The sequence below is a fragment of the Cuculus canorus genome, chromosome 1 (assembly GCF_017976375.1).
Source record: "Cuculus canorus isolate bCucCan1 chromosome 1, bCucCan1.pri, whole genome shotgun sequence".
In the NCBI taxonomy this organism is placed as follows: Eukaryota; Metazoa; Chordata; class Aves; order Cuculiformes; family Cuculidae; genus Cuculus; species Cuculus canorus.
In genome coordinates this window covers 24441398-24468843 of record NC_071401.1, presented here as the reverse complement: position 1 = coordinate 24468843, position 27446 = coordinate 24441398, and the positions used below count along the sequence as shown (strand labels likewise).

Genomic DNA, 27446 nt, shown 5'->3' with positions numbered 1-27446 from the left:
CTTGAAAGATCTGTTATTTTTATATGTAAACCAGCATCTCAACAGCTTAACCAAAAACTGGTTTCTCATTGTAACCTAAAGCGGTATGTATAGAAATATCTGCCCAAAGTGACACAGGCATTTTCACTCAGGAAAATGTAAGGTTGGAATATAAGGTTGGATAAATATCACTATTCCTACTGCTTTTCATTTTCAGCATCTTTAGTATACTCCCTTTGCTTTCCAGCGCTATTCCAGGATTCTTATTTCTCACGTAGAATTCATTTGATGTAGCTGAAACTTTCCTGATGTCCCTGCTGTGCACCAAGACCTTACCAAGCTCGATTTCTGTTGTGAATTGCTCTAGAGCTACACAGTCTGAGAGCAGAAGTCAACCTGCAGAGCTTCCATTAGGTAAATTCCTGCCAAATCCAGACTAATTGCCCTTTTTGGGGCAAAAAATTTCTTGAAATGGGAGTCAAATTTAAACTCAGTTCTGACTCAAGCAAAGCTGTGGTGCTTGAGTTTTGCCATTGTAATGATGAGGCCCTTTCTACTTCATGCCTGTTTGCATGGTCTGTAGGGTTATCAAGCCTGAGTGCGATTATCTAATTATTTGTTTTCATGAAATATGCTTGTTAGTGGCAAAAGTAGACAAATGTTAATTGGCTAAGTGTCTTTCACCCATATGTTGATGATTTAAATGTATCCCAGGCTGGTAGTGACCGTTCATTTCTCCTGCTCTGTTACTGTCTTCTTTCGATAAAGGAGGAGAAACAGGCAGACAGTTTTAACCCAGTCCTTTTGTTATTGGGAATCATTAGCAGGATCACTACCACTACTGTTGCAAGGACCATGTATGGCCTTGGTCTTTCATAATTAGTTTTTGCAGGCTGCAGATGAGCATTAGTCTAGGATAAAAAAGTCTAGGTTGCTTTACCACTGACCAAGGGGCAGCTTTTTATCAAGAAAGTAAGACTGTTGTGTTGTTTGTCTGTCTGAAAGATGTCACTTGTTTCAATGTTTCTAAATTCTGCTGTGTTTTTAAAATAAGTCGATGTGTTATGAACTCTTTTCTCCTGTTAGAGATAGCACAAGAACACATAGCACAATGGAAGATAAATGATGTATTCCTGTGGTGCAAACCACCAGCTGCCAATCAGAACCAATCCCTGTCCCTATACTCTGTATTCATTAGTGCCTCGAGGGATACTTATTCACCTTATCTGTTCTTTTCTAGTGATTCACCATTTTTCAACGGAAGAGAGGTGCATGCAAGCAATAAAAGAGATGGCTCACATCTTGAGAGTAGGAGGCCAAATAATGATATGTGTGTGGGCAACGGAGCAAAAAAGGAGAAGATTTGAAAAGCAAGATGTCTTTGTTCCTTGGAATCCTTCACCTCCTTTCTGCTCCTTGGGTGAGCCTTGCTCATGTGGAGTATAAAAATCAATTCTTCACAAGGATAAAGAGCTGGCTTTCAACCAGCCCTGTCATAAGTTGGATAGGACTTCAGAGGTATGCAGGACAGTAAGGAGCTCATCCTGTGGAGGGAAGAAAAAAACAGCATTTAGAGTGTTGCAGAAATCTCTGACGTGATCTCTGTTCCCAAGATCGCTTTACTCAATATTAGATTTGGGTGATCAGTGGCACCAAGAGAGCTCATTAGTTACTGCAATTATTGTGTTCAGCTGAATGAATTAAACAGAGGGGGTAACAAATGAAAAAAAAACCCAACAGAGAAAGTGGCTTTCTGCAACATGCTTCTGACTTTTTTTCTACATTGCAAACTGTGTTTTGAAAATACAACAGCTTTTGAAGTGGCTGTTAAACCTGTGCTACCCATGTCCTGCTGCTCAAAGGCTTTCAGAAGCTCCTGTTCAGAATTAGGGCAAGAAACTATACAGCTCCCTAAGGCTGCAGATACTCCTCATTATTACAGTGGACTGTGTTTACCTGACCTGATTTCACATCAGAAAGAATTAGCTGTCAGACTTTAAATACACCATCACCCAGAACCAAGAGCTTTCTGCCAACCTCAGAACAAAAGGAGGAAACTATTCTCTGCAGAAGGCAGTCAATGAGCATACCTTGACCATGCAGAGAAGACAGCAGACCGGTCGAGGTGGGGCATGGTTGAGGTACTACCTCGTTTTTAAAGAAGAGGAGTTGGCTGAGCCTACAGAAAACCACATTCCTGAAATACATATTACTCACTTATGCTTTGACCATGCCAATTGGTGCGTGATTGCAGAAAAGACCGAAGGGTGGGACATCTAGGGGAAATTTCCTTATTGAAACACACGGAGAATACTTTAGGGCTTTCTTCCTTTTGAAAGCTCAGTGCCTTTGAAAAGCTTCTTTCCTGAAATTTTTTATAGCCTTCGGTTTGTTTTGGGGAGAGGAGGACATATGAGGAGGAAACTGCTTTGAAACTCTCAGCTTCTGTGACTTTGTGGGGTTTTCTGTTTTGTTCTTAAAATACCTCGCTATTGATTTTTTTTCTCCTGCTGTTATTATTTCAGACTGAGCACACTGTATCACACTGATCCCTTTTCATAAACAGCTGCGAGCCGTGTTCTTTTTCTTGAAAACAGGTAAAATATAGTTGGATGCTGATTGCTGTATTATTTTTTATGAGCGCATTAAAAGTCTTTTTTTATTCATTTATAACTATATAATCATTCATGTCAATCTTCTATTTTAAAGTGTATTGTACTCTGCCATTTGATGTAACATAATGCAGGAAGTAAGTGAAAGATGCACTGTTTTACTACAGTTCACATTGTCAGCCTATATGATACTTCTAGTCATACAAGACAGCAAGTCTTTTAAGAGAATTAGTAGGCGTATAGAGCCCTCGTGGCAGAGATTATAACTCATAACACTGTCATAGTCTTGAGATCTTTTTTATTGCTTTGTAGCAGTCACAGCCAAGAAAGAAGAGATATTTGCTTCTATATATGTCACTAAATGACCACCTAAAATCATAGATTTAAAAGTGAGCTTGACACGTGTTTTTAAAGATACAGCATATATGAATGCAACAAATCAGCTTAGTAATTCCTCTTTCTCCCTGTCAGAAAATCTAGAAGTAGTCAGAATGATTTAATAACTCATTTAAATCTGTACAGTTAATGAGCATAGTACAGAAATGTCCCAGTGACCGCTAGTCAACTGAAAAAATAATTATTAACATCAACATGCAATACTAAAAGTTTTATCTGCAGATTTACTTTTTGCAAAGAAGATCAGATTCATTGCCTGGTTTTTAAAGGTACAGAAACTGAGGTAATTAACTTTGATTAAGGTTGCAATGTGGAATAACTGTTTAGAAGAAAACAAAACAAAAATCTCAAGCCACACATGACTATTCATGTGCTAGGGAGCGCTATCTGTAATTTTACTTCTTGCCTTTGTTTCTATGTATTTATGAGTCATCAAGTAGATCAAACTAGCTTTCTGAGAAATAAGCTCCTGCATGTTCTTTACGTGACTGTTCGTAGCAGATGCATATCACATTTCAAACATAGCATGGAACAGTGCAGTAATCTGAGGTTTTTAATGCAGCTTCAATTCAATTTGGATATAATATCTGCAATCCCTTTTCAGTTACTGCCTCCCATGCAGCTCACATTGGTTGTATTATAATACCTCTTGTATTTTCAGGTGGAAAAGCTAGAGGGGCTAATCAGTCTCCTCCACCTGTAATGACTGCATCTGCAGTGCTCCACTGTTTTCCCCTAAATGTTAGTATCATTGTGCAAGTGAAGACAATAATTTTCAGTCACAAAATGTTCCTGCCGTTCAGCTCTGACAACACCGTTCCCTTTAGTTTGTATATTTTTTTTCATTGCTAGAAGGACGTGACAGAATCTTCCCATTTTGCAGTGCATCCTCAGGTTGCACTCAGCAGCAGCAGCACATTGCAACTCTCAGTCGCTCCATTATGTCTGCTCTCATGGTTCAGCAGGCTGTTAGCACCCACAATGTACCCAAAAAAAGCCTTTGATTGCAGACACCAGCCCTTGCCCTCAAACACACCTGATCTGTAGTATTCCTGGAAACAAATAAAGATATTATAACTGAATCTGGCAGGTGCTCTTGGAAGAACTCAGCCTGCTCCAGTATTCTCTGAACAAAAAGTGTTCATCATCTCCAGTTCTTCCCTAGGGTACAATAAGTCACCACTAGATTCCTCCTAATGCTGACACCTCTGGTCTGCCTGCTCCAGATCAGATGTTCCCAAACAAGTTATATGTCACAGACACAGTACTAGCCTAACTGGAAGGAATTTTAATTTCTGGACGACAGTAGGAGGCTCTAAAGGCAACTCTCCCCTCCAACAAGCAGTTAATGTCCTAGTTTTGAATGAAACAAATTGCAAAGGCCCACTTCTTCCATGGCAAAGTGCTGCCTAAGGCAGGCATTAGACCTGCTTCCACACATGACGGCTTCCACTCACAATGGTTGTCTCTGGAGGATGCTGAGTGCTTCTGTGAATCAGAGCAAATTCAGCCTCTTGCAAACAAAGCTGCCCCAGGACAGGCCCCTGACCATACAAATTGATTGGAAGGATGATGTATTAATACTTCCTCACATTTATGAATGTCACAAATGCTATAAAGCCATAAGCTCTACGTGAATTTCTCATTTTGATCAGGATATCAGTATCAAAACCAGGACTGAGTTCTTTCCTTCATTCCTATGTCATGGTCTGCATTTGTAGTGCTTGGAGTAGGTATTATCTTGCACCAGAAGATATAACAGGAAAATGCTCTGCAGTCTTGAACTTGGTCCTAATTTTAGCTCTTGTGCTTTTTGCTTTTCTGAGTTGTATTTTAGAACAGAAAGGTACAATGTTTCCAGCCTCCTTTAGGCATCTAAACTTTAGATATGTATCTAAGTCTAGTTTTGTGCTCCCTGTTGCCTGTGGACTTAGTGGCAAGAAATAGCTGCTTTAGCAGAGCAACCGTGAAATACATCTTGAGGAGCTGTTTAGATTAGAGAGGTCATATTCGGCACCTGCTCATCTCTTTCCACTGGAGCTTAGGAGCTCAGCCTTAAACATCAATTCTTGGATGCATATTTTAGGAGAGACAGATCCTACCTTGGAGTCTTTTAAGTTCTGAGGATGGAAAAAAAGGAAACATGATCAACAGTAAAATCAAACAGGTTTGTCCCTCATTCCACTTTCTGGCCAAGCAGTGATGCCTACTTATCCCTATTTTGTAGGAGTCATGCTGAAATATTCATTGTTTAACTGGTAAAAAGGAAAAAAAAGACAAAAAATAGCAGCCTAGATCTGCTGTTCTTTAAAGCTTCTGCTTCTCTCAATTTATGGCCATTTGAGTCCTTGCCTATCAAAGGGACAATTTCAGAAAAGTTTCCAATGTGTAACACTAACTCTGATCTACAAATGGTGATCCCCTTTACAGATATTAAAATTAATAAAAACAATCTCTTCTTGTTTTTTCTTATTTGCAGGTCCCTACAAATTCCCCAACATCAGAGATTTCTCAAATTTTCCCAGACAGTTGCTGTGCTGTTGCCAATTTCTTTTGTGGACCCCTGGGAAAGAGTCCACAGCCACCCCAGAGCCCGAAAGCACATCTTGGGGTCCTCTGTTCTGTGCCTGCCACTTTAAGCACTGTCACACTGAGTCCCATGCATCCCACGTGAAGTTAGCACGCCAGTGGCAGCCAGGGCTGTATACCCTCCTTTGGCATAAATAGGTTTGATGAGCGTGAGTCTATCATGAAAGATTTTTGCCCACTGGGTAAATGTCTTTCTTCTAATTGTCTCCTAATTGGCAAACAGCTAATCCGACTAATTATCAAAATTCTTTCTCCAGAGAAAACCATGCCAAGAGTTTCATAAATCTTTTTCCCTCATCCTTTTTAATTTTAAAAATTGTTCCAAGTATCATTTGGTAACTATCACCTAAGGAGGTTTTCTGTTTGAACTAATCAACTCCTGCAAGGTTATCTGTGATGTGTTTGAAAGTGCCTTAGCCAGCATCTTGCCTTCTGTCTTAATTAGTAATTACTGGCCTAAAATGGTCACTTACCATAGGCATTTATACTGACCTCTCAAATCAAGATCACCCATGAAATTAAAAGTTGAAGAAGCTGATTGGGTCACTTATTTAACCCTCCGAAGTCCAGTTCTTATTCACAGTGTTTGACAGTGAACCCAAGTGTATGACTGAGAACACCTCAGTTATCTGGTCTTTGAAATGTAAATACAATTAATGAGTATACCTGTCTTCCCCCAGGATCTGTCCTTGTCTGCTTTGCCATTCTGACTTCTTTCTTTTTTCTCTTTGATGGGGCTCCTGATTTCCTTTCCTTCCCTCTCACTAAAGGCTGAAAACAACATTTTGCAGAAGGATTCGAAGTGATAAAAAGCACAGAAAATATTCCATGGATTTCTCAAAAGATGTGCTCTACTAGCCTACCTTTCCGATCTCATTGTGGCCAGGAATGCACTAAGCACCATCTTCATAAATCATCTGATATGAACATACCATTGCAAGTTTAAAAAAGAACACCAGCTTGTTTGTATCAAAAGCCCACAATGGCAATATTTAGCTATAGTCAGGCTGTGCCCTTCGCTGGCTGTTACAGACTTCTAACTGAAACCATCACATTTAATACAACTAAGTAAGTCATCTCGGGCGAAACCAAGACAAATTATTGGGGGAAACAGTGGGTCAGCCATAAGAGACACCAGGACAGTAGGTCTCCATCTCCCAGTATTCAAGTTCCACATACCCAAAAACGTCTCTCTGTAATTGTATACAGTGGCTTGAAAACAGATTAAAAATAGCCAAGAAAGGTATTTTAACAGTAAGCCCTGCTGGAATTGCCGTAGAGTCTGTATGGGAACCTGAACAGAAAAGGCACCTTCTACAAAACCAGTCTGGCTAGTAAAACGCAATTCCTACTAACAAGCTCAGCAACCTAGTTTTCTTTTTTTCTTTCCACCAGCACTTTCCCTTTACCTCCATATTCAGGTATCTCTACACAGCTTTGTACATGAATATTGAAAATATCTTCTACTGCAGCCTTTTGGTCTACTGCATGTCAGAGAACCTTTTCCAAGCACAGGAACACTCCATTTCACATACAGAAATTTAAGCAGTTGTGGCAGAAGGCCAACACAGCCCAGTGGGGGTCTCCTGACTGATCTGAATTATGTAAAGGAAATTTCCAACTAGAAATACTTAGAAATTAGATAATTAGAAAAAGATTTTCTCTTTGAGGGCAGTGAAATGGGCTGCTTGGGTTAGTGGTGGGTTCTGTGTGCGTGGAGATAATGAAACATCTGCTGGTGAGGGCTCAGCAACCACAGGTGGCTGGACTTTCTTTGAGCAGAGGTTGGACAAGACAACCCCCAGATGTCCATTCCAGTGTACAGCACCAGAAGAAGGCAGACCTTGCGTTTCACAGGAAAAAGTTACTGAAAGTTGTTATCCTGGGCAAAGCTTACCACCTACAACCAAAGAGGCTGGAGTGAGAAAAGGTACATGCTGTGGCTGAAAGGGGTAACTCAGTGCCAGAGAGGCAGAAAAGGAGGTGTAAGGAAGTTTAAGAGTGGGAAAATTTAAGATTGGTTAGAGGATTACAGCTACTGAATTGAGGGGGGAGGGGGGAGGGTCCTCCTGAAAAAGGAGCTTTGGGACTCTAAGGAATAGAAGACAGCAGCTCTGGGTTGGGAGGCATTGGCTGTGCTAGGCAGGAGGTCCAGGGGATTTTCGGCTGTAAAGTAGGTTTGATGGACACAGCAGCCTGGAAATTCAGGGAGAAGGGGAAGTGCTGGGACTACTTGAACATCCTGCATTTTAAGACAAGGAAACATGCAGAAACTGTATTTTCTTTTTATTGTTCTTAGGCATACGGTAGCCATTGATGTAACCCAGAACTCTTCCTATCCAGTGCTTATGCACCAAATTAGGGTCTTTCGGTTGTTCCCTGTCTAGCCTGTGGACCTTGGCTGGTGATGGGGAAGTCAGGTGAGCAAGCTGGACTTGAATTACGAATATTGGGTAGTAACTAGTTCATTGCCCATCATTTTCAGAAATTATAGCAAATTTGCCCTTCTATTACTATTTTAAGAGATTCCAGTGTTCCTTTTTGCCTGAAATGTAGCTGTGCAGACCACTGATTTAGCAAATCTCAAGTGAACCGTTGGGTGGGAAAAGCAGAGACATCCTTAAACAGATCAGCCATTGATACACAGCAGAAATTGTTTCAGTCACAGAGGAGGTGGAATTTTAACACTTATTTTTAATCTCTAACTTCCCTCCTAAATGCACTGCTAGGTAACAGTGAAATGCAATAATAAGTAATATTAAAATAAATCTATTAATTGCAAACAAAATTAATCACCCTGATTTAAATCTCTTCAGATGGAGCGAGCAGAGAGTCCAGCTCTTCTACTTCTGACTGAACGCTCCTGCCTCCGGAAAAGCGTGAGCCTTGCTCACCTCCTACGAGGAGTATTTGTGGATCCCTGCCTAGGCAGATGGTTCCCAAGCAGAGACACATCTCCTTTACAGCTGTCCTTCAAGTGTCTAAAGCTTCCTCACCTTGTCTTCATGCTTTCCGATACATGACCTTCTCTACCTTTCTTCTTGGAAATCAATTTCAGCTTCCTTTGCAAACCAGATGAGCAGGGAACCTGGAGAGAAGGAGAAAAGGGAACCTGGAGAGAAGGAGAAATCTCAAGGGCAGCATAGAAATGGTTCAAAGGGACCCTGGGCAGAAGACAGCATGAACAAGGTGGAGCTAGAAGCCTATGCTCCAGTAGTTATCATGACATGAAATTGCTTTGCAAACAACACTGAGAAGTTTGCGTGGAAAAATAATGATATTGATTGACTAACTTCTGTGAGATGGTCCCAGAGAAAGAGTCAAAAGTAACTGCAGGACTTCCATGGGACTAAGTTATAATTTTTGTTAGGAACTGAAAGTCACATAAAGGACTATCAGGACACATTCCTGATAAAGTTCTTTATTATATCAAAGGAAGAGTTTTCCCTTGACACAGTAAAACAGACATTCCTTCAAGCTGCAGCTACTCCTGTCCTGCCAAGCCACCCACATACATTGCTACTGGACCATGACTGATTCTGAAGGAGCACTCTGACATAGCAGCAAGGATGCTTCTGGCACTACGTTACTGCAGCATCCTTAGCAGCTGTCCAGCTTTTTAGATGACACCACATAGTCTTGTTCCTAAGACAGGCTCCATTGTGAAAGACTGACACCTCTCCATGTCTTGGGTCTGGGCTGAGGATCACCACCAAGAAGGTGCCAGGACAGAGGTGGCGATGGGTGCCCCAGCACCTCTGCTAAGAGAAACAAAGATGGACCAGTACTGTCATTGGTAGCTACGTACTCCAGGCTCCTTGTGCTTATACCATCTCATGTCTTGCTCCTCTTTAAGAGATACCAAGCCCAACCGCTTTGAAATACCACCTAACACTCAAATGATTAGGACAAAATTTACTAGCTCCAGGATTGCTGAAACAGAGTATACAATTTCTTCCAGAAGTTCAGAAGTTCACTCTACACAACTGTGTAAGAAAATCTCTTACAGGAATGTTTAACTGCTAATAGTCTCATTTTTGACAAGAAAAGCATCTACTGCTTTGAAAAAAAAAATAATACTGGGATTGGCCCCAGCTGTCTTAGTTAATTTGGACAAAAAATAATTTCAATTTTGGTGACAGAGAAAATCCAAGTGAATTCCCCAATGTATTGAAGTTAATGGTAAATACTCTTAATCTTGGACATTTTGTGATAACCAGCTAATTCCTGATGTGCAGCTTGCATGGCATACTATTGATTAGGACACAGAGGTTAATGTCTTTTGTATGCTTCCATAATTACATTCCTTCCCTCCTTGTGAAATATGAAGATTAAGAGAAGTGTTTTGGCTTTCAAGATAAAAGCACATTTCACTATCATCTTAGGACAACTTGTTTAGCAGACTACAGCTCTGGGCTTTGGTTTGGGTCATTGATTGGAATCCAATACAACAGCAATAATTTTTAGTGAAGGCCAAAATATGTTAAGAAAGATTAAAGGCTGCTCAGGCATAGCAGAACTCTTCCCAACACGACAAATTACAGCTATTATTTTACATCAATGAACTGTAATAATCTTGAATTCCCTGCACTAGAAGGAAAAATTGTGATAATGAACTCTTCTCTTATCTACCTTACCTTCTAGCCTATGAAAATCAGGGCATTTCTTTGATAAAGTGGGGGAAATTCCTCATGACAGCTTTGCTCATATGAATTTATTTAACAAAATATATCTTTAAAATCATCCTCTAATCAGAAAATATGTTTATTATAATTACTACTCAAGTAGTATTTTTTACCCTGTATGTTTAAAAATAATGTGGTTTTAAAAATAACATTTCTCACAGGAGTTAACAATTGGACTTCAGAAAAAAGGAATAAAGTCTGAACGCGTGACTTGCCCTTTGCACAGCTAATCTTTGCAGAGCAGAGGAAGTTTTAACTAAAGTAGTTGCTATCTTTAGTTGCTTGATCATTTTTTTTAAAACTGGTTTCACCTCTGGCTTTCCGTGCTAGTATGAAGCTGACTCCTCTGCAACCTCTTCGACTTGTTCAGTGCTTTAGTCCCACCTGGGTAGGAGCAGCTTGGAAATTTCATTTGGAACTAACAGGAGGTGATGCTGGATGAAAGCAAGGGTAATCATCTCAGCATGCAATTCGGAAGCAGGTCTCAGAAGATGAAATCAGCTGAAGAAATGGATCATCTAGAGGTTGGTCCTGTGCTCTGCAGTGTTTAAAAGTCTATCTGCGCTGCCTCTCCCACTTGATCTGAGAAGAAACTGTGAACTGCTCAGCGTAGGTCCAGTACGGTGCTGTTGCTGGGCTGTGTGCATGCAGGCTGTGGAGGCAGCCGTGCCCACCCCAGGGGATACTTGCTTACCAAGTTAAGATACTGCTTTTCTAGTAAAAGGTCTACGTGGTAGCCTCATGAGGGAAAAAAAATTGGCAGAAAACTCCTTTTAGTTTCTGACAGCCACCCGCTCATACATTCCCATCAGCCTCATTTGTCAGTGCACAGCACAGAGGATGGTGGTTACTGGTCCCTGGTCCCTGCTCACACCAGCACAGCCCTGGACCTCAGCTCTGCACCGCATTGCCTCTAAGCAAGTGCTTACAGCTACCCAAAAGGCTGGGGAAGCATTACCCAACGCAGCTAGCATCCAAGATGTTCCCAAAAAACCAGAATGCTTACTGAACGAAACCCAAAAGATCAGGAAGTCCAACTCCCTGCTCCTTGCAGGACTGCCTAAAAGTAAACCATGACTAAAATAGTTCAGATGTTCTTTGAACTTTGACAGGCTTGGTGCTATGACCACTTCCCTGCGGAGCCTGATACAGATATTAAGGCAACATTGCTTAAAAATTACTGTAGGGAGGAAAAAATGTGTGCAGAAACTTATGAAATACCATGCCTACATGTTCAAACTCGTGTGTTCTAGACTGCAGAATACAAAGAGGCAGGAGTAGGAGCAGCAGAGGGAAAAGCTGGCTTTCAGAAACAGGGTTAGCCATTTTCTCTCAGTGAACCCTAGTCATTATCCTGTTTTTCTGTCCTTGGCTGCTCTTGATTCATCCCAGGTAGAACACCATAAAAATGAAACTTCAATAAGAGGCAGCAAGAACACCTACAAAGAGATTTACATTGGGGTTTTAGCCTCCTAGATAAAGCCGCTGAAATCTTTTGAAACAGCAAGCTGCTCCTCTGCTTCCTCCAAGTGACAAACCTACAATCCAACTGCTGCACCTCCACCCTCCCCAGCAATACCATCCCTGTGCATTTCAATTGTATTTCACAAAAACCTACGTACTTCATGCCTTCCTCTTCTCCCAGATTTGTTTTGGGGTTTGTTGTTTTAGGGGCTTTTCCCCTTTTGTTCAGGGGGTGTTTTTTGAGTGGGGAACTGTTTCATCACCTTTTGAACTCACACTTTTGCTTCATCACACACTATATTTGTAATGCGCAAACAGTAAAGCTTGTTCAGGTTTTAAAAATTAGTAGGCAAGACTAGGATCCTGAAGGAGAGGGCAATTTGTACATGCAGTAATTATGCCCCTTCTACCATACTTGTGCTCTTCTTTGCAATTGATTTAAGTACTCATTTCCACTATCACTGACTTTCTGGATTTCCTAGGATCTCTGGCAGTCAAGAGACTTACACTGACAAGCTACCAGCGCTATGGGTTTGGGTGACAAGAGCAGATGGAAATAAAAATGACAAATCCATCTACCACACTTCTTTGGTTTTAAGATCCGCTCAGCAACAAGCAGGCCAGCATCCCCTTATTGAGAACGAACCTGAAGGCAAGCACAGGACAGTCAAGTTCCGAGAATGGCAGTGACGCTACTTCTGTAAGGATTAATGCTGCCTTTTGTACATTTTAAAAGGGGATGACAGAGTTGGTAATAGCTAGTGAGATCCTTTATCAATTACTAGAGGGTTTAGCTTCCAAAAAGCTGCCATTATGCACAACTATCCCTAAATACTAAACTTTTCCCTACCAAAAAACAGTTGGGGAGGGAAACAGGAAACAGTATTTCCTTTGATCTTTAAATGCTATCTCGTAATAGTCTAAATTAGCAGAATGACATAAGAAAGGCCATGAATTCAGTTATTTTTATGTTATCATAGTATATAGGCATAGTGTGTGAAAGACTTGAAGCACAAAGTGGAATAAGTAATGTTTGTAGGGTTTTTATTATTTTGTGGGGTTGTTTTTTCCTTTTTTGCTGTTGTTCATCCGTGTTCTTTTTTTAAAAAACTTCAGTGGTTCCCTTTAGTATTACCATGGGGTGCTATATTCCACCTTTCTGAAAGACAGTCTACATCAAAGCAAATAAATGCACAGACTAATATAGTCACAAACAGTATAAAACACCAATTCAGCATTTCAGGTGTTCATATTTTTTACAATTTATTTTGCTTTTTTAAAAAAAGGTTAGAAAAACAGTTAAAAAACTGTTTTAAGAGACGAAAGAATACTTGTTTAAAGTTGAAAATTTACCCTTGGTTAAGCCACAGTTAAAGGAATAATCTTTACCTGACCACTATTATGTATGTTGAGGTGAACCCAAAAGTGTCAGACAGCAAGTAGACTCACTTTACATACATCCATTCCTTCCAAGCAAAGTATTCCGTGTTGTCAAAACGATTTACAAGCAATACAAAAGTATTGCTCGCCCACAATTTCAATGCAACTGCTTACAGACAAGAGAATCAGAAAACACTGTGTCAGCACGCCACAAAAAAACAGGGTGGCTAAAAGAAGCAAAGCCAAACAAACAGTGAGCTATAGAAATCAGTAGGCAAAAATATATTCTCAAATCTGGACTTAAAGAACATGGAAAACCATCTCTGCTTACAGCTTTGCCCATGAACAATCAAAAAAGCAAGCACGCAGCGCCCATATTCTCTCTTCTTAATGTCTGCTTACAAATATTGCAAAACAACTATAATCTTACACATCTTCCAAGGCAACTTGTCTTTCCTGAAAGGCTAACATATTTTGTATGTATGTAAAGATGGATTTACAGCTCTCAAACAATCCATATGGTTTCTATAACTGAACATTGTTCTTTAGTTCACTGCAGTTTACATTAATAGCAAAGTAAAATACTTGACTTTGAACTAGACCCACATATAACCAAGCACAGACGAGCAGACAACATTTGCAACATTACTGGCATCATAACACAACGTTCTGTGTACAATTTTGGACATAAGAGTTAGAACATCATGTCATCTAGTCCATCCTCCATAAACTTCTTGTAAATTGCCATGAACTTTGCTACAAATGCTTCCAGATGATAAATAGCTTTGCTGCCCAGTTGCAGGCGGTGTTCATAGAAAGCAGCCATCTGTGCAACTTCTCCTTTCAGCTGTCCATCACAGTTATTTAGAAGTTCTGTCAAGAGGCCCTAAAAGAGGGGAAAAAATCAGGACATTATTTTGAAAAATTATATATTTTCTTATTTCTTTGAAAAGAGCCAAGCTATGACCAACAGTTCACTCATGAATCCAAAAGAAAAGACGTTCAGGAATCATTACGCCACCTATTTGACAGAACTAGATTCAGCAAACTATGTCTCTTCAGAAATTTATTTCAAGATAAATTTCCCATGTCAAAATAGATGTTGCCTATTGTGTTCTTAGATGGGACAAATCATATACAGGAACTACTTATGCCTTAACAAAGAAAATGAATTAACCTCATCTCCAAATACTGTAACCTTTACTGTATGCAGGCACACAGCTCTAGAAAGAACTTTTAACAAGACAGCAACTGCATTAAAATCACTCACTCCCTATCTCAACAACATTGAGCACAAAAAGAAACATCAATAAATAACAAGGAAAGAGATTATTTAAAATTCAAGTATATCTGTTTATGTATATAAGTATGTGTAGACACACACAAGATACTTTACAGTAATGCTGCAGTCATCACAAAAAAAAAAGCATTATTTTAGATCGGAGACAGTAATAAAGTCACTTGAAGTCCACCTCAATTAAAACAGGATTAAGTGAGAAGTATCTCTAGACCATTTCAAGTTTACGAAGAGTGAGGGGGCAGAGAACATCCATCTTTGGCGTGATGACAACAGTCCTCAAACAGGACAACACAGAACCCACTAATCTACCATAAGAAAAGAAGGTTAAAGAAATATCTTACTACCAAAACTGTCAGAAAGTAGCAATCAGTTAATGCAAAAAGAAATTTATTATCTTAGAATTATATTTGACGGCAAAGTCCACCTAGGGTAAGTTGCAAACATTGGCTTTAATCTTTCTTCTGCTCTAGCTGGCCTTTCATACAGCCTAAACCAAAAACATGCATGTCCCATTTGCTTTTTTTCTCCAAAGATGACTTCTGTCTTTGAAGAGACCTGCTGATAGAGCATACTTCAGCCAAGCTCTCCACTAGGACATAGCAAATATTGAACTTATAACTACAAAACTTTTACAAAAAACCCCAAACCATATCAAAATTGGGCCATAAAATGCCTTGCCTGAGTAGTCTTCAGGGAGACAAAGCATGTCCTCCTTTGCTTTTACTCAGATATGATGCTGCTGTTCTATATCACAGAACAAGTTTTGGTAAACCCTTCAACACAGGTGTGAACAAGAAAGTCCACAACAAAAACAAACTTGACATTTACATTTTCTGAATTAGAGACCAGCATCTCCATGCTCTCAAAATCTACACAGCTCAAAACCATCACTCCTAATATTTAAGCACAAACCTAAGTAAACAGTCTAGTACATGGCTGAGGATCATGAGAAATGAATGCTATGTACTAGACTGTTTTGCAGAAACAGTGTCTTTAATTATTGCTTCAGAGCAACAGAGCAATAACCTGGACTGTTTTGGAAAGAAACACAAGAAAAGAGTATCTTTTGGTCACCCATGTCTATTTGCAAAGCATATGCATTTTCATCAATATTTCGATAATAATTTGTGATGCTTTAGTGTGTGGTTTCTTTTTTTTAAACTCAAACTCAGATTGTCATAGCATTACTATTTCTAATATATTAAAAGCTAGATAATTAAGCTGAATTACCTTCATTATAATCTCAGGAGGAATGCAGTGTGTCAGGAGTTCATAAAGCCGTCCACGGACCTCTAGAAGCCTGTTGAAAAGACACCACAAAATATTAGAGGTGCTTCCCCAAAGCACACTAGTGTTTTTTCACTATTTGTGAAATACGCTGCAGGAAAAAAAAGAAGTCAAACCAAGCAAAGGTTCCTTTCTTATTTTGGGTTTCAACCCAAAAAGCATTTTAAACCCAAAACAAGTCAGTCAGTTTCAATTCAAATGCGACATACAGTAAGATAAGTTACATATCTTCTAGTTACCATGGTCTCAATTAACCTAGAAGTCACAAGGCTATTAGAATGTGTTTCAGGCTTGTCTCCCTTTATTTCCTCTTCATACCTAAACCATTATTCTTGCTTAACATTAGTAAGAAGACACCACAAAACTGATTAGAGCCCCAAAGTTTGTTTATACTGGTTTTCTGTCTTCATTGATTACAAGAGGGTGCAAGATAATTAGGCAGCAGAAAGTGAGTTACCAGTTCTCAACTTCTGATATCAGAAGGTCAGAGGTTACAAGCATTTAAATTAAATACAAGGATTTAAGTGATATCTCATGTAATATATGGAACAAAATAAAAGGATCAGGCTGCGTTTACAACACAAAGGCAGCACCTCCTAAAGTGTTTATAAAAAGTGATTATTTCTCATTCCAGTTCCTTTACTAAAGGGGCATCATGCTGAAGATGGTGAAACAGAAACCTTAAATAAAAGAAGAGAGAAGAAAAAAACAGCCCACCCCCTTCCCAAAACAAAGCTTCCATAGAGAAGTCCAACAACTGTTTCAGTTCTTGAAGCTCATTCAAACTCCTTTTGTGATTTTAAAGCTCACTTCTTCTGGCTGCAAAATACCAGCCCCAGAAGAAATACTAGAAAGCTACATATAACTCAAGTAAAGATGTCACATTTTTTTCAAGTTTAAGAACATAACAAAAACTTCATAGCTGCAAGCAAGTGTATTCACTCACCTTTGTGGTGTCTGTTGACCAACAACAGCATTTGCAGTTTCTCTCAAATAAACTTCCCAGTCCATCTCAGGAATGTCTTGATCAGCAGTAAAAGGATACCTACATAACAATAATATTTTTAAAAAAATTAAGTCAAACTGTCACCTATTCTAACAAGGCCACAGAATTAAGTTCATGTGTCTGAGAGTATAATTTACATTAATGGTTAGTGGTGACTTACTGTTGTACTCTGCAGGACTCGCACATAAGTAATGCTTTCCGAAGATTCCTGCCAGATTTCTCTGCAAGTCTTTGAGCCAGTTCCTGAGGAAGAGTCAGGCCTTCTTTCTTACACACACTGGATAAGACATGGCAGATCTAAATGGGAAACAGACAGCATGGTGTGCAACACTCAGCAAACATTTTAGCACCTACAGATTCTCCTGTTTGCAATATTTCTGCACCAGAGAAGGACCAGTCTGTCATAAGACATGTCTGACAAACCCACCACAAAGAAATAGTAGGTCATTTTGTGGAAGCAAAATATTTCCTAAGTAAACAGCAAGAACTTATCTGGTAAAAATTTTTAAATAACATTTTCGCTTCTGTTTCAACATACATCTTCAGTGCTGGGAGCAGGCACTCGCACAGCCAGGCACCTGCTCTGAATAGGTCCTATAATTTTTGACATGGAGTTGCAGCACAGGATCAACCTGCAGGTCGCCATGTACTTCTCCATTGTTCTTCGCAAGGCATGCTGAGCATCTTTAGTGAGTTTGTCGACTTCTGTTAACACCACCACTGAAAAAAGTATTAAAAAGAGTGCATTTTTCTATTAATATCGAATCAGTCTAATCAATGTATACTTAGACATACAAGCAACAATACCAAAATAAGTGATACAACCAAACAAAAGTGGCATGGTTCCAGAGGCAGGAAAATAAAGATTAAGACAACCCACATGGTTTTTTGACTGTATAACTGAAGTACTTCACACCCTATATTCATGTCCTGGAACGTCAACTTCTTCAGAGCAGGGCTTGTAGCACTTCAGTGTCAAGAAGTAATGCAGGTGGGTACAGATGCTTTCTTTTTGATAATTAATATCGTAAGATTTAAAAAGAATTTTAATTAAGAAATGAAAAAAAAATATGAAATAAGGGCATATCAAATGTACACGTTTCTTGACAATCCTCCTTAATACATTTTATATTTAAAAGCCAATGTCTTAACAAAGGAGTAGTAGAAAGCTGACATGTTTTTGTAACCACAGTGCCCTTCCATGGTCTTTTAAGGAAAAAGAAAATATTTCAAAAATACTTCAGAACAATCAGGAGGCGCCCAATATGAAGCAGCTAACCTAACCAGCTACCCTTCTGCACGTTCTTCCACAGGCAACTCGTATATGGCTCGTTTCAGTACCCTGAATGGTCAATGAGAATAGCCTGGAGGAAGAAGTCAGCCCATTACTCTTCTCCCGTTTCTTTTCTGGTTATATATGCAGCCTAAGGAGACCACCCAGATTACCATATGCTTTGAGTGTATGACATGACTCCAACTGTAAGGATATACACATCAATAACTGGTAGAGCCAATCAGTGTCTAGCAGCTTAGATGAAAAACAGTGTTCCCTGAGAACAGTGAAAGAAGGAGCATGAAGTACTAAATTTATGACCATTTTCAACTAATTTCTGCTCTACTCTATCTGTCATGACTTCCTCTCTTCTTCAATCTCATTATACAGTTCTGATTTTGCTTTCAATCTAGTCATGGGGAAGAAAAATAAACGTGTAGCAGCATGTGCATTGGAAAATTCACTGAAAGTCTTCTTCATTTTCTTACCCAGTGTCCTTCCATACACCATGGATAAAATGCTTTTACACTTTCTGGTTAAGACAGATCATCCCCCAAAACACTACAAATAAGTTGCTATCACCTGACTTACACAGTACTTTTTGCCATGAGGTTATCCTGCCCCTCAATTCGATATTAAGCTTCAGTAGCTCATAACTGAGTTTAATGATCTAGAGTTGTAGCTAAGCTACAGTGCATCTCAATTGTACACTTGTGAAAAATACAACAGGAATCCTGGCTCCCTCTGCCCAGCCACAGTGATTCAACTACACTCCGTCCTCCTAAAAAAACAACACAAGAACCAATCGCACATTAAGTATTTAACTACTCAAGATATTTCCACAGTTGAAGAAAAACAGGAGGTTGTTTTTTAAACGGAAAAAGGTTCACGTGTGCCCTCATGTAATATACAGGTACAAACAAAAGTCAGCTGAAATCTCTGAAAAAATAAACCTAAAAAGTCTTTTGGTTTTAACTGGTTTTACTCACCTTTAAAATCGCGTTGAGTACTTGTCTCAAGCTGTTGGGATTGTGCTACTGTCTTCAAGAGTTCCTGAATTACTACACGGTCATTGTTTCCTGCATCACTGTACCAGGGGTTTGAATAAAACTTGTTTTAAAACAACTTTATAGTTTATATTTTTTTTATATAGTACATATAAAATACTTCCTCCTAAGCAGCCCCTTAGTCAACTGACTAAACAAGAATGCCAAAAGAATTCAGAAGCTCTTGAGGTTAGAATTAATCTTAACACACATACTTTGTCAAGTTACCTTCCCAACAATAAAAACAACCCAAAGCACACGCAAGCACAGCTGGATTAGTAGCACTGTATTGGGAAGTAGTGAAACCGTGGTCAAATGTTATTAACTCTCCAAAACACAACTTATTTTTCTAGTCTGAGAACTCTAAACCTTCATTATGTGTGATTTGGGCAAAGATGTGCAGAGTGAACACTCTTACCCATTATGGGAAGAAAAATTAAGTCTAACTCATGCCTGACTCGAAGGACTGATGTAAATGCTTAGGCTCTTTTCCCTTGAAAATTATATGTCAAGCTAGGAACAATCTAAATGCTTAATGTCAACTTGAATGGCAGACCAGTGAAGTTAAATAGTTACTAGTAAAAGACTGATACTTGGTACTATTACAGCACACGTGGTTAACATTTTTCCTCTTAGAAGGCAGAAAAACACCGGGAAGTACTAGATTTCCTTTCAGCCTCTTCTCCTTACTATCCTGTAGAGCAGCACTGCATAGATTGCTTAGTCCCCAGGTTAGTAGATCAGCTAGCTTTACTCGGATTTGACAACCAACTGGCTTACAAGCTAGACGACTGAAAAACCAAAGATAAAGAAAGGAAAAAAATATCATCTCAGACTATTGCCTTCACAAAAGCAGTAGTAGCTCTGCAATATTTCACTGGCAAGCAAATGAAAAAGTCATTTCCCTGTCACGTTCTAGTCACCACTCAACCAGACCTTCTCCATTCTGGTTAAGAACGTAGCAGCAGAAGGTATAGAAGAATATTAGCTCAACAGTTCACAATCTGCTGTACAGGTTACACCGAATTCGACTGCAGAGATCTGTCCTTTAGCAAGGGAATGCACCTGCTATTACAGCACAAAAAAACCAAAAAGCAAAATGAAACATACCAGTTCTACTTATGAGCTAGGCCAGGTTTTGGAAATGGAAAGTGATTAAAAGAGTTACCAAACACAAACAAAATAAGTTTTTCTCTGCAGTAACTGAGAACTTAGCATTATAATTTCATGATGAAAGATTATCCTTGTTATTAGGTAACTACACCAAACGCTCTGGGAAAACTATGAACAAAGGCAGTTATCACACAAATGTTTAATTTTTGTTGTTCCTTATTCTTTCATTACATACTTCCCCAGGAGAATGCATTTCAAAGCATCTACCCAAGCTAGTCTAGGGACAAGCAAACAATCCTTTGGAATTCAAACAACATCCTCCTTTTGGAGGAAAAAGAACAGCTCTATCAAATAAAGTTCCATAATCAATTCAATGTCTGCAAGGTCCTCCGCAGAAGTAAATTTCTTTCCCTGTTCACCATTTGTCATGTTCTATGTTACTCAAGATGCACAACATGATTTCACAGTATTAGAATTCCATCAAATGTCAGAGACTATAGCACAGCACTCTGTTCACTGTTTGGTCAGACAAACGTGATGATTGCTTGATCGCTTAAAGCCTGTGAATCAATACATTCATTCTTAATCAAAACTCAGCATTACTATTATATACAATAGCGATACTGTGACCCAAACAGGAGAGCCCAGGGGATGCCAGGGAAGATGTGAGCCTCTCCATAAAATCTGTAGGTTCCCTCAGGCTAAATTAAGCCCCCAAAACACCAAACAATCAATTTAAAAGAAATTTATTTGCACGGGCAAAATCTTGGGAATAAGAGAAGCATTAGCTTTTTCATCTCTTCCAAACCAACACAGCAGTTCTATATTTCAAGATTTTTCTAGAAAAGTAAAATGCAGCTATTTTATGTGCTTCAAGCTAAAGGTAGTGCATGGAGAGTAACAGAAATAATAATAGTAGGATTAGGTTATCAGCACAGAAGACTGAATAGTTAAGACATTTTATATCACCAAAGTGACATATTCAAACACTTAATTACTGATAAAAAGTCTCAGCTTTAATTATTTGGGTATGTATCAGAAGACCAGCAGATATTCACCAACCAACACACTGATATTAGCTGCAGAATAAAAACGAGCACCTTTTAAAGGAGACGGTACACGAGAATAGCTTCTAAAATACAGAGTAACATGAGAAAAGGTTTATCAATAAGCACAAAGCTAGAAGTTATTTCAGGATACACAATGTCTTGTAACTGCAATCTAGACAGCAAAGCTAATGTAACCAAAGCCTCCCAGTGCACAATGACATTTACTCTCATCTAATTTAAAGTGATATTTAAGGGTTACAGGTAAATATAAGTATTTACTTTGGGTCAGTGAACTATCACCAGCAATTTTGCAGCTGTCAAAGAAGACATACAATACTCCATTGCAGCTTCTGTCATTTAAATCAACATCTGACCTCACTCATAACAGGATTCCCAGATTCATGGTGGTGTTCTTTCCCATACTCTAAACACTTAAAGAGCTACTGGGTAAACCTCACTTACTTTCAAATCACTTTATTTTCGGATTTGTGAGAGAAGGAACAATATGGGGATATTGGTTCCAATAACAGTTCTCAATTTCAACTTAAATGGTTAAATCTGTGAATGCAGAATTGTTTCTGTTACACAGTCCTCAAGATCAACATGCTTAGGTGGCTAGTTAAGCAGCACATTATTTATTTATTATTTAGTACATAGTAATTAGTACATAGTATTTAGTACATAGTAATCCAAATTTTTGTTCATTTAGAGCTGTTCAATTAAAATTCCTCTCCCTGCGCCAATTTGCTGTCCAAAACCATATACCATTATCTAATTTGCTCAGGCAATAAATTGGGCAATCAGGCCCTTATATACCCAGGTTGAAAACACTTGCAATATTAACAGCAGCTTATATTTCAAATGGGGCGTTCTTACTGTACACTTACCTTGGGTTAACTTCAAGGTGATAATTACTTGCAATGGTGCTAATTTCAATTTTCTTTTTGGAAGGTGCCTGTGTAGAAAGTAAGCATATTAAACTTCAGAGTGTTCTAAGAATCAGATGCAAAAAACTATTTTAGAGATTACAGCTGGCTAGGTCACAGGCAGGCAGACCAAAAGTCTCAGAGATCAATGAACAGCTGAAACACAAAACTTAGGCATCTCCAACCCTACCTTCAAAAGGAGGAGTACTGACACATTATCCAGTCTGTAAAATAATAACATTAACTATTATAGCAACACATCGTGCATACAATGCATACTCCAGCTATGAAGTTTCAGGAAAAGAAATCTTAATATTGGAATCAGCCTTTTAAAATAAAACTGGTCCTGCTGGCCACATCATTTCTGACACAAGCCAGAGTGCTACTGGCCTTCCTGGCCACCTAGGCACACTGCTGGCTCATGTTCAGCCGCTGTCAAACAACAACTCCAGGTCCTTTTCTACCAGGCAGCTTTCCAGCCATTCATCCCCAAGCCAGTAGCATTGTATGGGGTTGTTGTGATCCAAGTGCAGGACCCAGTACTGAGCCTTCCTGAACTCCATCCATGGGCCTTGGCCCAATGATTCAGCCTGTCCAGATCCCTCTGCAGAGCTTCATTCCCTCAGAGCAACACTCCTGTCCAGCCTGGTGTCATCTGCAAACTCACTGAGGGTGCACTCGATGCTGTCATCAAGATGACTGATAATGACATCAAGCAGAACTGGCCCCAACACTGAGCCCGGGTAAACAGCACTTATGACCGGCTGCCAACTGGATTTAACATCATTCACCACAACTTTCTGGGCCCATATATCCAGTCATATTTTTCTACCTAGAAAAGAGTACACCTGTCCAACCCATGAGCAGCCAGTTTTTCCAGGAGAATGCTGGAATACGGATAAAAGCCTTTACTGAAGTCTAGGTAGACAACATCCACAGCCTTTCCCTCATCCACTAAGCTGGTCATCTGGTTATAGGAGGAGATCAGGCAGGACCTCCCCTTCCTAAACCCACGCTAACAGGGCCTGATCATCTGATTGTCCTGTACGTGATGGCATAATCTTTCCTGGCTGAGAGGCCTGCAGTTCCCCAGATCCTCCTTTCAGTCCTTCTTGTAGATAGGAGTCACATTTGCTAACCTCTAGTCAACTGGGACCTCCCCATTTAGACAGGACTGTTGATCAATGATGGAAAGCGGCTTAGTGAGCACTTCCACCAGTTCCCTCAGTACTCTCGGGTGGATTCCATCTGGCCGCGTAGACTTGTGCCTGTCCAGGTGGGGAGGTAGGTCACTAACCCTTTAATCCTGGATTTTGGGGGCTACATCCTGCTCCTCGTCCCTGTCTTCCAGCTCAGGGCACTGGGCACCCAGAGAACAACTGGTCTCCGTATTAAAGACTAAGTCAAAGAAGTCATTAAGTACCTAAGCCTTTTCCTCACCCTTGGTGACTCAAGGAACAAGAAAACAAGTTAGAACTTGTATATATGAGAAAAGCAGTGCTAAGCATTTAAAATAAGGGTTACTTTTACAGCCAAATGAAATCCCATACATCTATCTGAGCTAGTCTATTACAACACATGTTCTTGTCCAAATTGACTTGTGAGGAAAAAAAACCCAACCCTCCACAAAACACCAACCAACCACAGATAAAATAAAAAAGTCCACATCCTCTCACCCACAAAGACTTAAGGAACAGGACTATGTGGCAAAACCATTTGTTCAAATAACCAAACTAGTCTGATTAATTACGCAAAAGTGCCTGAAGATACTGAGTGAAAAATATTATAAAAGCCAAATAAATGTAAAGGCCTCACAACAGAAAAATATCAGTATATAAATACCCACATGACTTTGCAGTAGATAAGATTTTGGGGGTTTTTTACCGTTATACTCTGATGCTCAATCCTCAGTTTTTCCACTCCTGCACCATATAATTCTCTTAACAAACACATTATCCTTGTCTTTTTTCCAGCTCCTGATGGTCCATACACCAAAAGATGAGGGAAGTCACCACACTGAACCTGAACACAAAGTAAGACTATCAGTTATCCACAATATTTTGCCTGTAAGAGAGTATTTATCCTTCTATTTCAACCCAAATTTATACTGAATGACTTTTCCAGCTCAGTTACAACATAGTACCTAGCATGAGAACTACTGAATTCCTTTCCCCCAGCAATATTTTCTATATGACATATTTTTCTTAAGACCATATGTAACATTAAGAACCCCAAATGCCTCACTGTTAAAAAACAAACAACCAACAAAACCCCGAAACACCAACAACAAAAAAAACGCAAAACAAAAAACAAACAAACCCAAGCCCCACCTCAGCATCTACACGCTTTCCAGGTTAAATATACAGATATATACAATTACTTTGTAGTACCACTTGCAAGCCTTGAATCTGGGCAAATAAATAATAGATAGTTTGTATTTGAATTAAGTTAGGAAACATCAACATAAGAAGGATATGGAGCTGTTGGAATGGGTTCAGAGGAGGGCTACAAGGATGATCAGAGGGCTGGAGCACCTCCCATACAAGGACAGGCTGAGAGAGCTGGGGTTGTTTATGGAATAGTTCAGGTTGGAAGGGAATTGGAGATCATCCAGTTCCAACTCCCCCACTATCGGCAGGGACATCCCACTAGATCAGGGTGCCCAAGGCCCCACCCAACCTAACCTAGAACACCTTGTTCAGCCTAGAGAAGAAAAGGCTCTGAGGACACTCTACAGCAACCTTCCAGTACCTGAGGGAGGCTACAAAAAAGCTGGGGAGGGACTGTTCACAAAAGCTTGTATGACTAGGGGCAATGCATATAAACTGGAGACGGGCAAATTTAGACTAGACATAAGGAAGAATTTCTCCACGATGAGAGCGGTGAGGCACTGGCACAGGTTGCGCAGGGAAGCTGTGGCTGCCCCACCCTGGAGGTGTTCAAGGCCAGGTTGGATGAGTTCTGATCTAGTGGGAGATGTCCCTGCCCACAGCATGGGGATGGAACTGGATGATCTTTAAGGGCCCTTCCAACCCAAACTATTCTATGATTCCCCGCCAAAGCCAGTGCAGACGGACGTCACTCCTGGAAAAGCTGAGCCTCCTCTCTCCCCGCGGCCTCTCCCTGAGCGCGCAGGCCGGGCCGAGCGGTGCCGGAGGCTCCTCGGAGGGACGGGGCCTGCACCGTTCTGCCCCCGCCCCGCCGTGGAAAGCCGCGGGAGTGGCTTCACGGGCGGATCCGCGCTGCGGGGAGGAGCGAGGCCTCACCAGGTTGCGGAGCTGCGCCGCCTGCTCGCGGTGGTAGTCGAGCCTGCCGAGAGACACGGGCCGGTGCTTGTCCACCCACAGGCTCATGGCGCTCAAAAAAGCGCGCGCGCAGCCCGCGCAGCGCCCGCCCCGCGGCGGCGGGGGGAGCGGCCGGTACGGCGGCCGCCGAGGGACGTCTTTCGGTGGCGCCGGCGGAGGGGGCGGAAGTGCGCTGCCGCCCCGCCCTGCTTTGAGTTGGCCCTCCTGCCAAATGGCTGCTTTCCCCCGCGCCCTGGCGGGTGGACGTAAAGCTGGTGCCACGGGGATATAGTCCGTGATGGGTGGGCATGGCGAGGTCTCATGGAGTGGAATGGAATGGAATGGAATGGAATGGAATGGAATAGAATAGAATAGAATAGAATAGAATAGAATAGAATAGAATAGAATAGAATAGAATAGAATAGCCTGAGCTGGAAGAGTCCCACAAGGATCATTGAGTCCGGCTGCTGTCCCTGAACAGAACGACCCCAACATTCACATAGAATCATAGAATCACCAGGTTAGAAGGGACCCACTGGATCATCGAGTCCAAGCATTCCCAACACTCCCTTAAAGCGTGTCCCTAAGCACTTCATCCACCTGTTCCTTAAACACCTCTAGAAAGGCGACTGGACCACCTCCCTGGGCAGCCTGTTCCAGTTGAAGGTGTTGTCCAAATGCTTCTTGGGTAGTGTCAGGCTTGGAGCTATGGGGAGCCTAATCAGTGCTCCACCACCCTCTGGGTTGTGAGAAACACTCATTTGCTCATAAAATATTGAAAAGGACAAAGTCTTTGAAGCAAAGTCAATAATATTTTTAGTTTACAATTCAGTGCTGAATTGGATGCCCTTCTAAAAACATGCCGTCTTACAAAAGCAGTGGGTATATAGACTAGTTTTAGACAAAGAATCTTGTAAGTCCTCAAAGAATGTTTATTTTTTTAGGTTATCCAACCATGTCTGGAGACTTCCTTCAGGTTATGCCTTGACCTAAACCAGCTACATCTTACAAGACAACTAAGCATATCAATAAATACTTGCAACTCTAAGAGAGTGTTTATCCTTTCAGGTTATTCATCCATGTCTGGAGATTGTCTGCATATTATTTCTTGATACAAGACATCAGCACCTGCTCCTCTTCCTCCTCTTGTGAAGAAACTGTAGATGCGATGAGGTCTCCCCTCAGTCTTCTCCATGCTTAACAGACCTAGTGACTTTAGCCACTCCTCATACAACTTCCCCTCTAAACCCTTCACCAAATGTGTGGCCTTTCTCTGGACACTCTCCAGTAGCTTTATGTCCTTTTGATACTGTGGTGCTCAAAACTGCCCACGGTACTCAAGGTGGGACTGCATCAGGGCAGAGTAGAACGGGACAATCACCTCCCATGAGCAGCTAGCAATGCTGTGCTTGATGTAACCCAGGACACAGTCGGCCCTCTTGGCTGCCTCTTGACTGTTTTGTGCACTTGTATGTGTCCAGGGCCACTAGTGGAACCCAATCCGGAGCTGGGGGTATACCCAGCATGGACGGGGTAGCTAGTGCCAGTTCTCTTAGGGCAGTGATTCTCTTGCTATTTCTGTAAAGTAATCAGTTTTACAAATGTTAACTCATACTTTCTTATAGATCATGCATAGATACTTGATGCGAGTGGCAGTGAAGGCAGGGGCATGTTGGGAATGGCCTGCCAGCAGTGTGGGACAACCTCCCAGGGCAGAGCCAGCAGAATCATGAAATCATTAAAGTTGGAAAAGACCTCTAAGATAGTCCAAGTCTAACTGTCAGCAAAACACGACTGAGCCTACTAAACCATGTTCTGAAGTGCCATATCTAAACACTTCTTGAACACCACAAGGGATGGTGACTCCACCACTTCCCTGGGCAGCCTCTTCTAGAGCTTTACTTCTCTCCCAATAAAAATTTTTTTTCCTAATATCTAGTCTAAACCTCCCCTGGCATAAATTGAGTCCATTTCCTCTCAGCCTATCACATGTTATTTGGGAGACCAACATCCACCTCACTACATGTTCCTTTCAGGCAGTTGTAGAGAGCAATAAG

General features: G+C 40.6%; 1 protein-coding gene across 1 annotated transcript; it reads right to left on the bottom strand.

Moving 5' to 3' along the window:
* Window positions 1-12829: 12829 nt before the first annotated feature.
* On the bottom strand, window positions 12830-25521 carry RFC3 (replication factor C subunit 3). The gene is made up of 9 exons (XM_054056160.1): window positions 25372-25521; window positions 23990-24127; window positions 22067-22134; window positions 18961-19058; window positions 17237-17418; window positions 16859-16995; window positions 16639-16737; window positions 15636-15705; window positions 12830-13991 (listed from the first exon to the last, which is right to left on the bottom strand). Exons 1-9 carry the CDS (start codon window positions 25456-25458, stop codon window positions 13800-13802), a joined length of 1071 nt encoding a protein of 356 aa, XP_053912135.1. The 5' UTR covers window positions 25459-25521; the 3' UTR covers window positions 12830-13799.
* Between the last annotated feature and the right edge of the window lie 1925 nt (window positions 25522-27446).